Raw genomic sequence first — 19261 nt, forward strand, 5'->3', positions numbered from 1 at the left:
ATAGATAGATAGATAGATAGATAGATAGATAGATAGATAGATAGATAGATAAAATAAACTATAAAAAAAAAAAACCTCTGCCCATAAGACTTGCCTTTTGTTGTTGCTGTCGTTGTTGTTCCGGAACTACTGTGGGCCCTTTTCTACCACAGTGTCACCTAAGCTTTTGTGGGTCTCTGGGCTTCAGGAGCTCTGTTGTGGTGCACGGACAGGAACTTGGACTCTGCCCTCTCTGGTAAACTTCTGTTCTTAATGGCATGCTCCATACTCCAAATGCAAAATTAATTCAATAGGATTTTTGAAAGTTCTTTGTCTCATGTGTTTGCAGGGCATGTGTGTGTGTGTGTGTGTGTGTGTGTGTGTGTGTGTGTGTGTGTGTTAGTGTACAGGTGATTCAGCTGCCTGCCTTCAGGGTCCTAGCAATCATCTTACTTCATCACCTGCTGCCACCTCCAGGTACACCACCTGTGTGCAGGGATAAAAAAAAAAGACACCTCAGCTTTCCCTCTCTCTCTCCTCTCTGCCTCTCTCCCTCCATCGCCCCTCTGCTTCTTCCTGCTGTTTCACTCTTTCTTTCTCTCTTTCTTTATACACCCCCCTCTCTATGTCTTCATAAATCACTAACTGTCCCTGCCCTCCACCAGCCCTCACTCCTCTTTTCTACAATAAACTCCTTTATACCTGATCTGTTGTGTGGTGTGTAATTCTTCAGGGGAAAAAACTTGGAGTGACCCATCATGGTGCCCCTGCTGCCTCAATATACAACAATGTGTGGGCATTTTCATTGGTTCTTTTTCCTCTGTTGATTTTGTCCTATTTTTATTTTGTTTTATTGTATTATTCCTTAGATGTCTAACAATCGATAGAAAAGCAGTTGATCCAGATGGGAGCATAGGTTAGGAGGAACTGGGAGGATTTAAATATTTTATATGAAAAAAATAAACATTTTCAAGAAAAGAAAATAGAAAGAAGTGTAAACTACAGATAAATTTATTGTTTGAAATTTTCATTTAAAAATTACCTTTTGTGATTTTTTTTTGTTAGGTGTATCTGATTACAACAAATACACTGAGTTTAGCCCTTCTTCCAAACATCCATTCTCTAACTTGAACTTGACTGATTTTCAAATAAGAGAACCTGTACTGTCAGCAAAATTAAGCTTTAAAATATCATTTGTAGATTGACATTTGCCATAAGGTAAAATACCAAATATCTTAATAAAACTACGAAGCCTGTGTCTGAAACCTCTCCCTGCAATTCTTTCCTCCGTTGTCATGTCACACAAACTTTGAGTTACTTATATTTAACCAGTCCCTATCAGTGCCTCAGGTTCAACATGCAGTATATTCTGTGCTGTATACTTGGAAGTTTTTGTCTCTCTTTTCCTAGTTACCTCTTATTTCTCATGTAGATTATATTTGGTGGTTAATTCTTTATATATTTACCCAGGGTTATTTTAGGACTATGTCTGATGTCTCAACTATCTGTACTTTCCTTCTTATTCTTTTTCATAACACTTTGAGAAATAACCTCTTTTGCTCTCTTTCAGTTGAGTTGAATCTCTACAATCTCTTGCAGTGATGAGGTAAGATAATAAAGAAGAAAGAAACATTTCAAGAGGTTAGCTTTTGGTGTGATACTCACACATCACAGGCACACACATACACATGGGTTGGAGATGTGTTTAAAGAATGGGCATTCTTTTCTCATGTTTTCTCTTCTTTTTCACAGCACTTTAAAAACTGAGTAGCTCTAGTTCTTCATGTCATAAAATCCTGGGGAAAAAAATCACAGTAGCAACCAATCACAGTTTCAGGAATTTTAAATCACAACAATAGTTGATTCTTGGTGAGCTATGTCCCTTATCAATAAACAGACTTTTTATAACTGACTTGTTAAAATGACCCAAATTATGTACAATAAACTTGAAATAATTTTTACTATGATTTGAGAGCTTTTAAATATTATGTTATTTTGTAATAATTTCTCCCCCTCCTCCTCCCCTTCCTTCTGTTGGCTTTGGCTTTTTTCCAAGACAATGTTAGTCTGTGTAGTTTTGGCTGTCCTGGATTCTCTTTGTAGACAAGCCTGGCCTTGAACTTACAGAGATTCCTCTGCCTCTGCCTCCCAGAGTACTGGGATGATAGGTATACAGATAGGTGTACAATAAGACAGTTGAAGGATATCAAGGGGATACAAATTGGAAAAGAAGAAGTCAAAGTATCACTGTTTGCAGATGATATGATAGTATGCCTGAGTGACCCCAAAAATTCTTCCAAGGAACTCCTACAGCTGATAAACACTTCAGCAAAGTGGCTGGATATAAAATTAAACAAAAAAAAAATCAGAAGCCCTCCTGTATACAAAAGACAAAAAGGCTGAGAAAGAAATTAGGGAAACAACACCCTTCACAATAGCCACAAATGACATAAAATACCTTGGTGTAACCCTAACCAAGCAAGTCAAAGACTTGTATGAAAAAAAAATTTCAACTCTCTGAAGAAAGAATTAGAAGAAGATATCAGAAGATGGAAAGATCTCCCATGCTCATGGATTGGCAGGATTAACCTAGTAAAAATGGTCATCTTACCAAAAGCAATCTATGGATTTAATGCAATTCCCATCAAATTACGAACACAATTCTTTACAGACCTGGAAAGAAAAATTCTCAACTTCATGTGGAATAACAAGAAACCGAGAATTGCTAAAACAATCCTCTACAATACAAGATCTTCTGGAGGTATCCCCATCCCGTATCATAAGCTGTACTATAGAGCAACAGTAATAAAAAAAAAAAAGCCTGGTACTGGCATAGAAACCAAAGCGTGGATCGACAGAACTGAATAGAAGACCCAAAAATAAATGCACACACCTATGGGTACTTGTTTTTTTTGACAAAGAAGACCATACCATACAATGGAAAAAAGACACTATCTTCAACAAATGGTGCTGGACTAACTGGATGTCTACCTGTAGAAAAATGCAAATAGATCTATGTTTATCACCCTGAACAAAAATGAAATCCAAGTGGATCTAAGACCTCAACATAAAACCAAACACACTAAATCTGTTAGAAGAAAAAGTGGGGAAGAGCTGTGACCTCACTGGCCCAGGAGACAATTTCCTAAACAGAACACCAACAGCACAGGCTCTAAGAGCAACAATCAATAAATGGGACCTCATGAAACTGAAAAGCTTCTGTAAAGCAAAGGAAACCATCATCAAAGCAAAGCAAATGCCTACAGATTGGGAAAGGATCTTCACCAACCCTCTATCTGAAAGAGGGCTAATATCCAGTATATATAAAGAACTAAAGAAGCTGAAAAGCAACAAACCAAGTAATCCAATTAAAAAAATGGAGAACAGAGCTAAACAGAGAACTCTCTGTAGAGGAATATCGAATAGCAGAGAAACACTTAAAGAAATGTTCAACCTCCTTATCCATCAGGGAAATGCATATCAAAATGACCCTAAGATTTCACCTTACACCCATCAGAATGGCCAAGATGAAAAACTCAAGGGACAACACATGCTGGAGAGGTTGTGGGGAAAGGGGATCCCTCTTCCACTGCTGGTAGGAATGTATACTTGTACAGCCACTCTGGAAATCAATCTGACACTTTCTCAGACAACTAGGAATAGTGCTTCCTCAAGATCCAGCCATATCACTCCTAGGCATTTATCCAAAAGAGGCTCAAGTAAACAATAAGGACATTTGCTCAACCATGTTTGTAGCAGCTTTATTCGTAATAGCCAGAAGCTGGAAACAAGCCAAATGCCCCTCAACTGAAGAATGAATACAGAAATTGTGGTACATCTACACAATGGAATATTACTCAGCAATGAAAAACAAGGAAATCATGAAATTTGCAGGTAAATGGTGGAATGTGGAAAAGATCATCCTGAGAGAGATCTTCCAGAAGCAGAAAGACACACACGGTATATACTCACTCATATAGACATATAATATAGGATAAACCTTCTAAAATCTGTACACCTGAAGAAACTAATCAAGAGGGAGGACCCTGAATAAAATGCTCAATCCCCATCCCAAAAGGCAAAGAGGAAGGACATCAGAAGAAAAAGAAAATAGGAAACAACCTCGGAACCTGCTACAGAGGGCCTCTGAAAGCCAGAAGAAAACAGGAAACAACCTTGAAACCTGCCACAAAGAGCCTCTGAAAGCTTCTGCAGTATAGACTGTCAAAGCAGATGCTGAGCCTGATGGCCAACTGATGGGCAGAGTGAATGGAATTTTATGTAAGAAGTGGGAAATAGTAAGAGCTGGAGGGGATGGGAACTCCACAAGGAGAGCAACAGAACAAGATAATTTGAACACAGGGAACTTCCCAGAAAATCATACTCCAACCTAGGACTATTCGTGGAGATGACCTGGAACCCCTGCACAGGTGTAGCCCATGGCAGTTCAGTGTCCAAGTGGGGTACATAGTAATAGGAAGAGGGACTGCCTCTGACATAATCTGATTGGCTTGCTCATTGATCACTTCCCCCTGAGGGGGGAGCATCCTTACCAGGCCACAGTAGAGGACAATGCAGCCACTTTTGATGAGAACTGATAGACTAAGATCAGAAAGAAGAGGAGAACCTCCCCTATCAGTGGACTTGGGGAGTGGCATGCATGCAGAAAGGGGAGGGAGGGTGAGATCGGGAGGGGAGGAGGGAGGGGCTTATGGGGGGATACAAAATGAATAAAGTATAATTAATAAAAAATTTTAAAAAAAGAGGGAGGACTCTGGCTAAAATGCTCAATCCCCATCTAGAAAGGCAAAGAAGATGGTCATCAGAAGAAGGAGAAAACAGGAAACAAGTTAGGATCCTGCCACAGAGGGCCTCTGAAAGCTGCCCTGCTGACTATCGAAGCAGTTGCTGAGACTTATGGCCAGCCTTTGGGCATAATGCAGAAAATCTTATGAAAGAAGTGAGAAATAGGAAGATCTGGAGAGGACAGAAACTCCACAAGGGAGAAAAAGAACCAAAAATATCTGAGCACAAGGCTCTTCCCTGAGATTGATACTCCAACCAAGTAGCATGTATGGAGATAACCTAGAGCCCCTGCACGGATGTAGCCCATGGCAGCTCAGTCTCCAAGTGGGTTCCATAGTAATGGGAACAATGACTGTCTCTGATATATTATATTTTTTTGTCATTAAGAAAGGATGGCCTTTCTTGGAGGGGCTTGTTCTTTTCTAAACAGGAAATGGAGGGGCAGTGGATCTGGGGGAAAAAAGTGGGGTGAAGATCTGGGAGGAGTGGAGGAAGGGGAAATTGTTGTTAGGATAAGAGAAAAATCTATTTTCAAGTAAAAATATGTGAGTATTGAATTTCCCATCATCACATCTAAAAGGGGCTCATTTCATTCAATTTATGTTTTGGATACCCTTGTTAAAAGGTTAGGTGGATTATATTTCCAGGTTCTCTATTCTATTCACTGGTTATACATATTAATATTTGTCAACCCAAAATATAAAGTTCTGTTGAAATTGAGCAGGGGTGTTGGGACTCTGCTATGCATGATTGCTTTCTTTGATAGAGTGAGATGTAAAATAGAACTTATGTTTCTGTTGGTCCATTTAGGAAGTATTGAATTAATTCTATTGTAGGAACTCTCTAAAATTTTATCTCAGGCATTTGTATTCTATGGACGTCAGTTTTCACTGTAATTTAATTCATTCAAGATATTGCAATTATTTCTTATCTTTTCTGTGTGTGCTACATGAATTTTCTGAAGATTTACCATTCTTTTTCCAAGATAACATACGTACTTCCTGAAAATCACATTTATGTCCTTAGAGATGAATAGTATGCTGCAAATAAAAAACAAAAGCCCACATTTTACTGACACAATGATGGCAAGACATTTAAAAATAATGAATTGCTTCAATATCTCTCACCCTATGGACATGCATAAATACATGTACTTATGTAGTTATAATATTAGATATGAGAGGAGAAATTAGGTGTTAGGTGTTTGCTTGTGGATCTATCATAGAATAGAACTATTCTCACAGATATATTCATTTGTTTTTCTACTTAGTATAAAATATGCCAGAGGGTTTATATATATGCATACACATAAATAAATGTATATGTACATATCTGATATGTGTAATATATATTACATTTTATATATATGTATATATATATACAAAACACATGCTTATACACAATAGAGTGCAATATTTCTCTTTTATTCTTGAATTTCTGATTAGTTAAGATTGGAGACCAGCAGTATGTGAAATAAGTGAAGATGAATATAATGACTAGTTGTTTGTGTTAATTCATCTTAAACTATGCTATCTTAATATACTTTTAGAACCCAAATTAGAGTAGGAACACCTAACCAACTGTTTTCATAAAAATCTTCTTTCATCTTTTTCAAGTTTAGATACAAACATAGTTAATATTTTTCTGGGACAAGTGAAATTTCAGCTCTAAAATGCCCTTTGTAGTATGTCTTCCTTGTCATTATCATTAAATAGTTAATAATGTTGAAAGTCTTTCAGATATGGCAAATGACATAAATTTCATGATTCTCCGAGATATAAAATAGATATATTCTCATATTTGAATATTCTTATTGTGTGAAGAAATGAGCCAAACACAATTTAGATATCAAACAATAGTTATTACCCAGATACACTTGTCTAACACATGATGGCATGGCCTAGGTCATTGATGTTGAAATCTGGGGCCTCTCTTTGCTTTATTGGAATCTCATGATTACCTTTGAGATTATTAGTAAATACAAAATTGTGTTCAGATCTCTGGTTTATATATGCTGGTTTGAGAACATATTCTGTGGATTTCATAATGAAGACACAAAATGTGCTCACATGACCAAAAAGCAAACCGTGACGTAGAAAAAAATCGTAATAAAATATCCAGACTGTCTGCTCATCCAGGCAAAGGATACTGAGGTAGTACGTGCAGAGTTCTGAGGAGGTAGCTGCGAGTGTAAATGAAGATATGAGTTCGGATCTTTACAATGCCCACTAAACTGGGAATGGAAGTGTGCACCTACAACCCAGTGCTTCTATCAAGAACTGAGACAGGATGAGAGGAGGCATGGTGTGCAGAGTCAAAAAGAAGAGACTCTATGTCAGTCGAGGTTGTCCTCATATTCGCAAATAAGCCTGTGTTCACACACATACACATACCATACACACTCATACGCACATTCAAATTATGTGTGTGTCTGTGTGTGTGTGTGTATATATATATATATATATATAATAAATGTGATGGAGAAATCCATAATTACAATGATGCTTATCAGGTAATGATAGAGATAGTGATGAGAAATAAAGAGCAATCTGTGCTTTTAGGTATGCACAAGAAATTTATGGAGAACTATTGGACATTTCATTCATATTCCACAGGAAAAAAATGGTTAAGATAGAATGCTGGAAAATAGAAATGAAAAAAAAATCTCTTTAATTTTTGTTACACCTGTTTTGTAAGGATACACCCAAATTAATGATAAAATGTAGACATGAACTCTAAAGACTTTTTGTGAAAAATCTGAAAGCTTGATTTTATTAATTATATAAATACTATAGAATGGCAGTGTACATAATTTTTATTTTTTATATTAATTAGAGTTTATTTACTTTGTATCCTAGCTGTATCCCCCTCCCTCATTCCCTCCCAATCCCACCTCCCTCATCTCCTCCCGTGACCCTCTCCAAGTCAACAAATCCAAGTCCTCTTCCTTTTCCATCTGAACCTAGCTTATTGGGTCTCATCAGGACTGGATGCATTGTCTTCTGTGGCCTGGCAAGGATGTCCCCCCGCCCCCCAGGGGGAGGTGATCAAAGAACCAACCACTGAGTTCATGTCAGTGACAGTCCCTGTTCAACTTACTAGGGTACCCACTTGTATACTGTGCTGTCATGGGCTACATCTGAGCAGGGGTTCTAGGTTATATCCATGAATGGTCCTTGGTTGGAGTATCAGTTTCAGAAAACATCACTGTGCCCAGATTTTCTGGTTTTGTTGTTCTCCTTGTGGAGCTCCCGTCCTTTCCAGGTCTTACTATATCGTCCTTCTTTCCTAAGATTCCCTGAACTCTGCCCAAAGTTTGGTTATGAGTCTCAGCATCTGCTTTGGTACTAGGTAGAGTCTTTCAGAGGCTCTCTGTGGTAGTCTCCTGTCCTGTTTCCTGTTTGCTCCTTCTTCTAATGTCCACTACTTAACAAGTACAACTTCCTGGCATAGATTCCGTGAACTCCATAGGACAGAAAAAAAAAAAAAAAAAAGAGAGAGAGAAGAAGAAAAGGAGAAAGAAATAGTAAGGGGGATAAGGAGAGAATGAGAGAGTTAACCAGCTAAAATGCTAATAAGTATTATCTTTGATATCCTCTATATTTATAATAGAAAATGCTTTAAAGTCTGTGTCCAGATTAAAATATTAGTACTTCCTATGTCATGGGTAAAAGCAACATGAAAATATCCATTTGTAAATGAGTTAGTGATTGAATGATTAAATGAAATCTCAGTCCAGAGATGACTTTTTATAAATCAATCATTTTTCTCCCAACAGGTCAAAAATTGTCATCTGACTGGTCTTCTGGATCTTGCACTTGAGAAAGATTATGTCCATACCAAGATAGCTGACTAAATGAACCATCTCATTGACATTGGTGTAGCAGGGTTCAGACTTGATGCTTCTAAGCACTTGTGGCCTGGAGACATAAAGGCAGTTTTGGATAAACTGCATAATCTAAATACAAAACAGTTCTCTCAAGGAAGCAGACGTTTCATTTTTCAAGAGGTAAAACAATATACATGTTATTTTGTATGTTTATGATTATAATTTTATTGAAAATATTTTTTTCTCACATAACATGTCCTGAATAAGTTTTCCCATTCCGCTACTCCTCCCAATTCTTCCCAACCTCCCTTTCCATTTGAGTTCATTCCCTTTCTGTCTCTCATTAAGAAAGAAAAGACTTCTGAGCATAGGGCAAAATATAACAAAATAATATGAAATAAGATAAATCAAAAACTATGATGTTAAAATTTGTCAAGAGTTATAAAGACAAATAGCCCACTAATCAGAGATCTACTGGCTTGCATCCTCAGAAATCTCAGAAAAACAGAAACTAGAAGCCATTACATACATACATACATACATATATTACATATACATATGTATATGTAATATACATAATATATATTACATTTATCAAGCCCTTGAGATTTTAATTTATTTAAAATATTTCTCCTTTCCTTTCCTCCTTCTAAGCTATTCCATACAATCCTCTGTATTCAAGTTGATGCCCTGTTTTTCACTGAATTATTATTACATGCACACACATACACACATTATATGTATGTATGTATGTATACATGTATATACATACAAATATACATGCATACATATATGTTCCTAAATATTACCAATTTAGTCGATATATTGCTACCCATATTTTTTTTCAGGGCTTACTGTACAACCAATTCTTGTGTGCTTCTCTTAGGAAATTCTTTCATAGGGTTGGGTGAGTTCTCATTGACTTTTCTTGAAAATACTATCATTTTGTAAACAAGAAAATGGATTCAATTTATAATGCTGGCTAATATCTACATTACTTATAGAGTATAGCATTCTATTATTGCATAATAGCATTTCTATTATTTAGAGATAGCATACTTAGTTGTTTTTCTACTACATGTTCCTAGATAGTGGAAATTTAATTAATCCATGCTTTAAATCTCCAGATGCCATTATACAAGACAGTAAAATCAAAACGGTTGTTGTCTCGATCCAGACTCTCTGCATTTGTGGTTTATGTCACATTATTAGGGATGCAGGTGTTTAAGGCAAACTTACAAAGCTTTTTTTGTGCTGCAATAATGTACTGAAGATATTGTATTTGTAATTTTGTTTTCCTTAAAAATTGAATGAGTTTAATAGCACTTTCTAGTACTGATCTGACATAAAGTAATATATCAGTGTGAACCAGTGAATTTTCCCTTCGGTCAGTCATCCTGGAGGATAAGAAATGACCTTATAATTTGTTTTTTTAATATTGTTCTGTATAGTTATACATACATACATACATATATGTTTGTAATATAACTAATATAGTCCATTGTTGCTACCAAGAATCTAGGTTTAGAGAAAATCATCAGAAATATTTCAAATAACAAAGTAGTATAAATATGTCTAAATAATATTATACATCAGTAATAGTCATTAAAGTTATATAAAAAAATGACAGCTGCCTCAATGTCTCTCCTAGGTCATTGATCTCGGTGGTGAGGCAATTAAAAGTACTGAGTACTTTGGAAATAGTCGTGTGACAGAATTCAAGTTTGGAGCAAAACTCAGCACAGTTATCCGCAAGTGGAATGGAGAGAAGATGTCCTACTTAAAGTAAGACATTGTATATATGTATGTATATATGTATGTATATGTATATATATATAATCATTTATTACAATTTATTCAATTTTAACTTCTATCAAGAAAACACAGGAAATAATTAACCTTACTACAATAAAACAAAAATCAACCAAGCACACAACCTTATGACCACAGCCAACATCAAAATCAAAGGATCAAACAGCCACTGGTCATTAATCTCTCTCAACATCAATGGACTCAACTCTCCAGTAAAAAGACACAGATTAACAGAATGGATACATAAATAAAACCCAACAATCTGTTACACACCTAAGGAACGAAGATAAACATTACCTGAGGGTAAAAGGTTGGAAGACGATAAAATAGACTTTCAACCAAAATTAATAAAAAGATATGGGAAAGGACACTTCATACTCATCAAGGGAAAATTCCACCAAGAAGACATCACAATCCTGAATATCTATGCCTCAAATACAAGAGCACCCACATTTGTAAAAGAAACATTGATAAAATTTAAACCACATATAGATTCCCACACATTAATAGTGGGAGACTTCAACACCCCACTCTCAACAAAGGACAGGTCAACAAAACAGAAATTAAACAAAGAAACAATATCTCTGACAGAGGTCATGAATCAAATGGACTAATTTTCTTGGGTTGTATTTTCCCTTCCAGTTTTTTTACAAAGATGACAAAACCATACAATGGAAAAAAGATAGCAATTTTCAAAAAATGGTGCTGGTCCAACTGGATGTCTACATGTAGAAAAATGAAAATAGATCCATACTTATCACCCTGCACAAAACTGAAGTCCAAGTGGATCAAAGACCTCAACATAAAAGACATTTACAGAACTTTACACTCAAACACAAAAGAATTTACCTTCTTCTCAGCACCTCATGGAACCTTCTCCAAAATAGACCATATAGTTGGTCACAAAGCAAGCCTCAACAGATACAAGAAGATTGAAATAATACCTTGTATCTTGTCTGATCACCATGGAACAAAGCTGGACTTCAAAAACAACAGGAATAGCAAAAAGCCTACACATACATGGAAACTGAACAACTTGTTACTAAATGACAGCTGGGTCAGGGAAGAAATAAAGATAGAAATTAAAGTCTTTCTAGAACTCAAAGAAAATGAAGACACAATATACCCAAACTTGTGGGACACAATGAAGGCAGTGCTAAGAGGAAAGTTCATATCACTAAGTGCCTTCAAGAAGAAATTCAAGACAGCTCATTCAAGCAACTTAATGGCCCACTTAAAAACCCTAGAAAAAGAAGAAGCAGACACACCAAAAAGGAGTAGACAGCTGGAAATAATCAAACTTGGGGCTGAAATCAATCAATTAGAAACAAATAAAGCAATTCAAAGAATCAATGAAACCAAGAGCTGGTTCTTTGAGAAAATCAACAAGATCTACAAACCCTTAGCCAAGCTAACTAAAAGGCAGAGAGACACCACCCAAATCAACAAAATCAGAAATGAAAAGGGGGACATAACTACAGACACTGAGGAAATCCAAACAATCATTAGGACTTACTTCAAAAGTCTCTATGCCACAAAATTTGAAAATCTAAATGAAATGGACAATTTTCTTGATCAATTTGACTTACCAAAGCTGAATCAGGACCAAGTTGAATATTTGTAATTTAAAAACACAGTCATAAATCCATTTTCCTCAAGTCCAACTGAATTATAATATAATGAAAAATCTAAAGAAAATATTTAAGACCAAAACATATGTTCTAAGACCCAAATCTGTATAGAGTTCCATATATATTATAAAAGAAAATTATATATATAATATATATATGCATGTATCTCTACATGAAAGATAGACTTCTTATGGAAGTGTCATTTATTTAGACAACTGAGGATGCCATATGTAAAGTTACTCTAATCACTGTGAACAACTTGCTCTTTTTGAATGCAGGAACTGGGGAGAAGGTTGGGGTTTGGTGCCCTCTGACAGAGCCCTTGTGTTTGTGGACAACCATGATAACCAGTGAGGACATGGCACTGGAGGAGCCTCCGTCTTGACATTCTGAGATGCTAGGTAGGAAAACATTTGGAATTCTGTATAACCGGCCTTAATGACAGTAATAATTTATATACTTCTGCTTTCTTACTATTTTGAAACTTTCAGGATGTACAAAATGGCTGTGGGATTCATGTTGGCTCATCCTTACGGATTCACAAGAGTTATGTCAAGTTACCGTTGGCCGAGAAATTTCCGGAATGGACGAGTAAGTCTTAGAGTTCTTCAAAGTATATTTTAATCAGAGAAGAAAGCATTTCTGCTTTAACTTCATGTAAAATTATAACATCTGATACTATTGTTTATTCACTACATTTTTGTAAAGTAAGGACATCGAAGAAGTGCCTGATGACAAAATGATGATAATAATAGCAAAATGAAAACTGGTATGTGTGACAAAGCTCTGACTCATAGAATTGATGCAGGATCATGCCTATTAATGCGAAAGAGAATTTCAAATGCTTTCTGCTCATGGTGCAAAAAATATCACTATATGTAAAATATGCTTATTTTGTGTGTATGTGTGTGTGTGTGTGTGTGTGTGTGTGTGTGTGTGTGTGTGTATGAAATGAGAAGGTATCTGATTCAAAGTTAAATAAGGAAAATATAATGAATAGGAATTTATGAGAATCACAGAAGAGTGATTTGCTGTAGATGGTAAATCTGTAGATGTTAAATATATACAAGCAATATGTGTAAATTTTTTGGGTAAGTGTAAACAGTTCTAAAACTAAACTAAAAATTAAGACTATCAGATATCTAAAGGTTATGTGAAGTTTTCTATTTCTTTTTTTATTTTTTTTATTAATTACACTTTATTCACTTTGTATCCCCCCATGAGCCCCTTTCTCCTTTATTCCCGATCCCACCCTCTCTTCCCCGTCTTCAGCATACCCCTCCCCAAGTCCACTGATAGGGGAGGTCCTCCTCTGCTTTCTTCTGATCTTAGCCTATCAGATCTCATCAAGAGTGGCTGCACTGTCATCTTCTGTGGCCTGGTAAGGCTGTTTCCCCCTCAGGGGAAGGTGATCAAAGAACAGGCCAATCAGATTGTGTCAGAGGCAGTCCCTCTTCCCATTACTATGTAACCCACTTGAAGTTTTCTATTTCAATGGCAGATTTCAGATTCATAGGTAAACATCAAATATCAGATAGAAATATTTCTTCTCTAACAGTCCGGGAAATAATTTTTTCATTTTGTTTTCAAGTTGAGAGTCTTTTGGTTAATTCTTGAAAATATTTTTTTTTCTTATTAGTTACATTTTGTTAACTCTGTGTCCCAGCTGTATCCTGCTCCCTCATTCCCTCCCCAATCCCACACTCCCTCCCTGGTCTCCTCCCTGCCCCTTTCCAAGTCCACTGATAGGGGAGGACCTCCTCCCCCTTCATTTGACCCTGTTTTATCAGGTATCTTCAGGACTGGCTGCAAAGCCCTCCTCTGTGGCCTAACAGGACTGCTCCTCCCCTGGAGGGTGGGGAGGTCAAAAAGCCTGCCCTTGAGATCCTGTTAGAAATAGTCCTTGTTCCCCTTACTTTGGAAAACTACTTGGTTACTGAGCTACCACGGGCCACATCCGAGCAGAAGTTCTAGGTTATATCCATAGATGGTCCTTGGTTGAGTGTCAGTCTCAGAAAAGACCCTGTGCCCAGATATATTTGATCCTTGTAGAGCTCCTATCCTTTCCATATCATACTAACTCCCCTCTTTCATATGATTCCCTGCACTCTGCCGAGGGTTTGGTTATGAGTCTTAGTGTCTACCTTGAAACACTGCTAGGTAGAGTCTTTCAGATGCCTTTTGCGGTAGACTCCTGTCATACGTTCAATGCACATCCCATTTGTCTTTCTAAATTAGGATTGATCATCTTCGCCTGTGTCTTCTTTCTTGATTATCTTCTTTAGGTGTGTAGATTTCATTATGTTTATCATATCTTATAGGTCTATATAAGCGAGTATATACCATGTTTGTCTTTCTCCTTCTGGGTTACTTCACTCAGAATGATCTTTTCTAGATCCCACCACTTGCCTGCAAATTTCATGATTTCCTCCTTTTTGATTGCTGAGTAGTATTCCATTGTGTAAAAATACCACAATTTCTGTATCCATTCCTCCGTTGATGGACATCAGGGTTGTTTCCAGGTTCTGGCTATTACAAATAAAGCTGCTACAAACATGGTTGAACAAATGTCCTTGTTGTGTACTTGAGCAAATTTTGGGTATATATCTAGGAGTGGTATAACTGGGTCTTGAGGTAGTATTACTCCTAATTGTCTAAGAAAGCACCAGATTGACTTCCAAAGTGGTTGTACCAGTTTACATTCCCACCAGCAATGGAGGAGGGTTCCCCTTTCTCCACAACCTCTCCAGCATGTGTTGTCACTTGAGTTTTTGATCTTGGCCATTCTGATGGGTGTAAGGTGAAATCTCAGGGTTGTTTTGATTTGCATTTCCCTAATGGCTAATGAGGTTGAGCATTTCTTTAAGTGTTTCTCTGCCATTCGATATTCCTCTACAGAGAATTCTCTGTTTAGCTCTGTTCCCCATTTTTTAATTGGATTACTTGGTTTGCTGCTTTTCAGCTTCTTTAGTTCTTTATATATACTGGATATTAGCCCTCTGTCAGATAAAGGGTTGGTGAAGATTCTTTGAAAATAATTTTATTCTTGAGAATTTTCATGTGTGAAATGAGCAATTTATTTCAGAAAAATTTTTAAAAATTTTTGCATTCCTCATGTGTGCATTTATAATTTGTTTCAATTAGCAATAAAAGTCAGGATTTGGGGGGGTACACTTCATCAACAGGTAGTAAGAACTGACTATTATTAATTGAAAACTGTTACACTAAAGACACTTTCATAGATTTTCTTTAATTTTTATACTAGTCAGAAACTAACTCATTGTTTTATGGATAAACTGAGGCAAGGTCATGTATCATGATGGAGATTGTTCAGGTAGTAACTGGATCCTCTTCTTTAATGCTAGTGTTTCTGACTCTCATTCTCTTGTTTCCATAATATTGTAGAGAGTTTTGTGACACTGATCATAAGATGAGAGGTTTGCAAATTGTTTTTGGTGTTTTAAATATGGTCTCAGAGAACTCGAGTTTTCACATTAGTTAAGGACTCAGTGAAGGTCTGCAAAAACCATGATGAAATTAGGTTAAAATTAGACACAGCAGAGACAGAATTAGCACAATGGGCTTGAATTTAGTTTTCTGTAGTGAAAAGTATTAAGCAGATACATGCCTTCAAATGACCTGGTTCCTTCAATAATTCAGGACGTGAATGAGTGGGTCGGACCTCCCAATAACAATGGAGCCATCAAAGAGGTAACCATTAATCCAGACACCACTTGTGGCAACGACTGGGTCTGTGAACATCGATGGCATCAAATAAGGTGAGCCTGCCTCCTCCAGCTCCTGTCTAATAAGTTGTTTAACCTGTATTTTAAATTGTGGGCATTTAAGGATGCCAGCATTTTACATGATGTTGTTCCTTCAGAACATGGTTGCCTTCAGAAACGTAGTCAATGGTCAGCCTTTCTCAAACTGGTGGGATAATGGCAGAAACCAGGTAGCTTTTGGCAGAGGAAACAGAGGATTCATTGTCTTCAACAATGGTGACTGGTAAGTGGATGTCACTTAAAGGAGGTGTTTGGATCTGGTGTACTGAAATTTGTTTGGATCCCTCTTTTCTTCCCATTTACCTATATTTTTCTTACATGAAAAATATTTTCCCTAAGGGATTTAAGACACAAAATGAGAACTGAATGTATAAAAGACAAAATGTTTCTTTGTTTCATATTCTTACATTCTTTGTATAAAATTTTGCTTTTGAGATCTTTCAACACAAGCTAGGCATGACAGTGGCATATATTTATATTTAGATGCTTATTCAGCACTTTTCACACAGCTCACAAATAGTAAAGATAAGTTTTAACATAATTTAAACAATGTGTAAATCATTAATGGAGTACTTCCCCTCCTATAAATATAACATAGTTTTTTACCCAATTTACTAATATTTACTCATTAATTCTTTATCATTAGGGATTTTTTACAAGAATTTGTGGGCTTGTACCTGGTTCATAATTTTCTAAAACTTTCTGTATCATCCTTTCCTCTCATATAAGTCTCTCAGTATCTTCTCTAATCATTCCCTCATCTGTAGCTCAAAGCTACAGATGAACTGCCCAAATCAAAAGTCAGCTTCTAATTCAGTTGAGAGCATCTTTGCATGCACTGTGTATTAATGGCAAAAACAAAACATGCAAGAAACATACTACATACCTTTTTCCTTGCAAAAACACACAGCTAGTTGTTTAGAAGAACCAGAATCACTTTTGATATTCAGGGTTCTACTACAAACTATGTATATCTCCATAGAAATGATAGATTAAGTTTAATTCTAGACCATCTTTTTTGTTGAAGCATCTAATATAATAACTTTTGAAGAAATAATGCTATTGAGAGAAGCATAGGAGGAGATGAGGCAAGGAGGGTGGGATTGGGAGGGGATGAGAGAGAGGGCTACAGCTGGGATACGAAGCGAATAAAATGTAATTAATGTAAAAAATTAAAATGTAATTTAAAAACCACAATTTATGAAATCTTCAGCATTTTATTCCAGCTAAAGACAGCCCTCAATAGAAGTATGGCCATCAGAAAAGGGGTCTGCCACTGAGCTCCACTCAGATTTCTACTTCATTGTCTGGTAACAGTCACCACAGACTGATTATTTAACAAGCATTTTAAAAGATGTCTTTGCGGGACAGAGTTCTCTCACCAGAGAGAACTGTATCTCACACTTACTGAGAGAACTGGTGTCACTGAGTATCTCATACTTCCTGTTCCATTGTTGAGACATCTGTTCTCCTATTGATAATAGATATCCCTGCACTTGACTTGGTCAAATTTAAATTGAACACTAACTTTTCTTTCAGGTCTTTGTCCACAACTTTACAGACTGGTCTTCCTGCTGGCACATACTGTGACGTCATTTCAGGAGATAAAATTGACGGCAACTGCTCTGACATTAAAGTTCAAGTTGGCACTGATGGCAGAGCTCACTTTTCTATTAGTAACTCTGCTGAAGACCCATTTATTGCAATCCATGCTGACTCTAAGTTGTAAGAATCAAACTAAATACATAGAGAGAGAGCACCAATCACGTGTTTTATATATATATTGTAATTTTTTTTTCTTTTGTTTCTTTATCATCAAGATGTGTATATGTGGAGTGTGAGAGAGAGAGCTGTGGCATGAAGGTAGGATGTTTGAAGACAACGCTGTGCTGTGTTCTTTTCTCTCTCTGTTTTTCCATGCACTCTTTGGCTCATGCTTAAGTCATCAGGCTTGCTTGAAAAGCCTTTTTACCTGATGTCCTATGTTGCCAACAAAAAATTGCACGTTAATTATTAAAGTTTCTTCACTCTTACTGAAAGCTATAAACAATCAACTTGACTAAGTGGATAAACACACAAAACCTATACTCAATTATTAGACAGCTACAATCAATTTTTACCATATGTTAACAGAAGACCTTTAAATTATTTATCAAGAAAATTCACAGAACTCGGAATGGCATCCTGAAAACTACTTTGTTTTACTCTTATTCTTCTTTCCTTCATATACTCTGATATTTTAGAGTTCGTTATTTCATTAAAACATTTTTCATAATTTTATAAAACATGCACATCTATATGTATACACACATGTAACGTATATTGTTTAAATGTTATAACCCCATTACGTTCTCTTAACTTCCTCCTCTCCTCTTTCCCATTCTCTTCCCAATAACCCCATCCCTGCACACACATACACATACATACACATTCAGGTATTTTTATAATACATGACACTTAACTAGATTCCTTGTGTGAATGTGGGTGGGACATTATTTATTTGATGAACAGTAAGTTATCAGTATTTAAACCACTTAAAATATGACTTCCTGTTTCCCCTTGTGATGAATTTTTTGTTAACTTTTTATTCCTTGTGAGTTTTACATCATAAACCCCAGTTGTGCTCATCTCCTCATCCGCTCATCTCTACCCTTCACCATTGCAATTCTCCCCTTCCCCCCCCCAAAAAAAACACAAAACATGCAAACAAACACAAAACCCAAACCATAAAATATATCTCATTGTGGAAGCTTTAGCATGTCACAGTAGATCCCACAGTAGATCCCTCAGTCCACACATCTTCACTTGGAAATGTTCATTGCAATGGGTCATTGGTCTCCTTAGAGACATCTTTGGCTTCTGAGACATCATCAGTATTGGATCTTCACCAGGATTCCTCTCGGTCAGATTGTTGCTGCCCTGTGCTATAGAGATCCTGAAGCTTTGGATCAGGAAGGTTGGCCCTTTCACATGTCCCAACCATTTGCAGATGATATACATTTGGGGGTGTGCCAGCTCAGGAACTTGGACCTGGGCTTGAATGGCAGCTGAGCTGGTCAGCTTGTTGGCTCTCCCTCATCTGTACCACTATGGCGAGCTCCCCAGGACTGCTCCAGCTAGGCAACCTGGTGCCACCTTCAAGGGAAGGCAGGATCACGTCTCCTGCTCTTATGCCCATCAGCCAGCTCTACCACACCACTCCTCCTGAATCAGCTCCACTGTGATACCCAGTCAAGGTGTGGGCCCACTCTCCCCAGTGCTGCAGCCTGCATGGGGCTGGGCCATCTCTCCCATTCTAACACCCTCAGGGCTGGTACAATTCAGGAACAGCACCACTGTGTTCCTAAAACAAGTTGTAGAATCTACTCTTCTAAGTGTTGTAGCCAGAGATGGGGCATGGCTAGCACTCCCACTCTCAT

The 19261-nt window shown here is 36.9% G+C and overlaps 1 protein-coding gene and 1 pseudogene across 1 annotated transcript in view; one reads left to right on the plus strand and one right to left on the minus strand.

The window, feature by feature from the left end:
- Positions 1-972: 972 nt before the first annotated feature.
- The window catches only part of LOC129691911 (alpha-amylase 1), a 46011-nt gene continuing 27722 nt past the window's right edge, over positions 973-19261 (minus strand). Inside the window, exon 11 of the mRNA XM_055628095.1 lies at positions 973-1775. Coding sequence (XP_055484070.1) covers positions 1766-1775 — 10 coding nt within the window. The 3' untranslated portion in view covers positions 973-1765. The remainder of the gene's footprint in view (positions 1776-19261) is intronic.
- Positions 8601-16143, plus strand: LOC129691913 (pancreatic alpha-amylase 2a5-like; annotated as a pseudogene).

This window comes from Psammomys obesus, unplaced genomic scaffold, assembly GCF_907164565.1.
Source record: "Psammomys obesus unplaced genomic scaffold, mPsaObe1.curated_primary_1811, whole genome shotgun sequence".
Classification (NCBI taxonomy): Eukaryota; Metazoa; Chordata; class Mammalia; order Rodentia; family Muridae; genus Psammomys; species Psammomys obesus.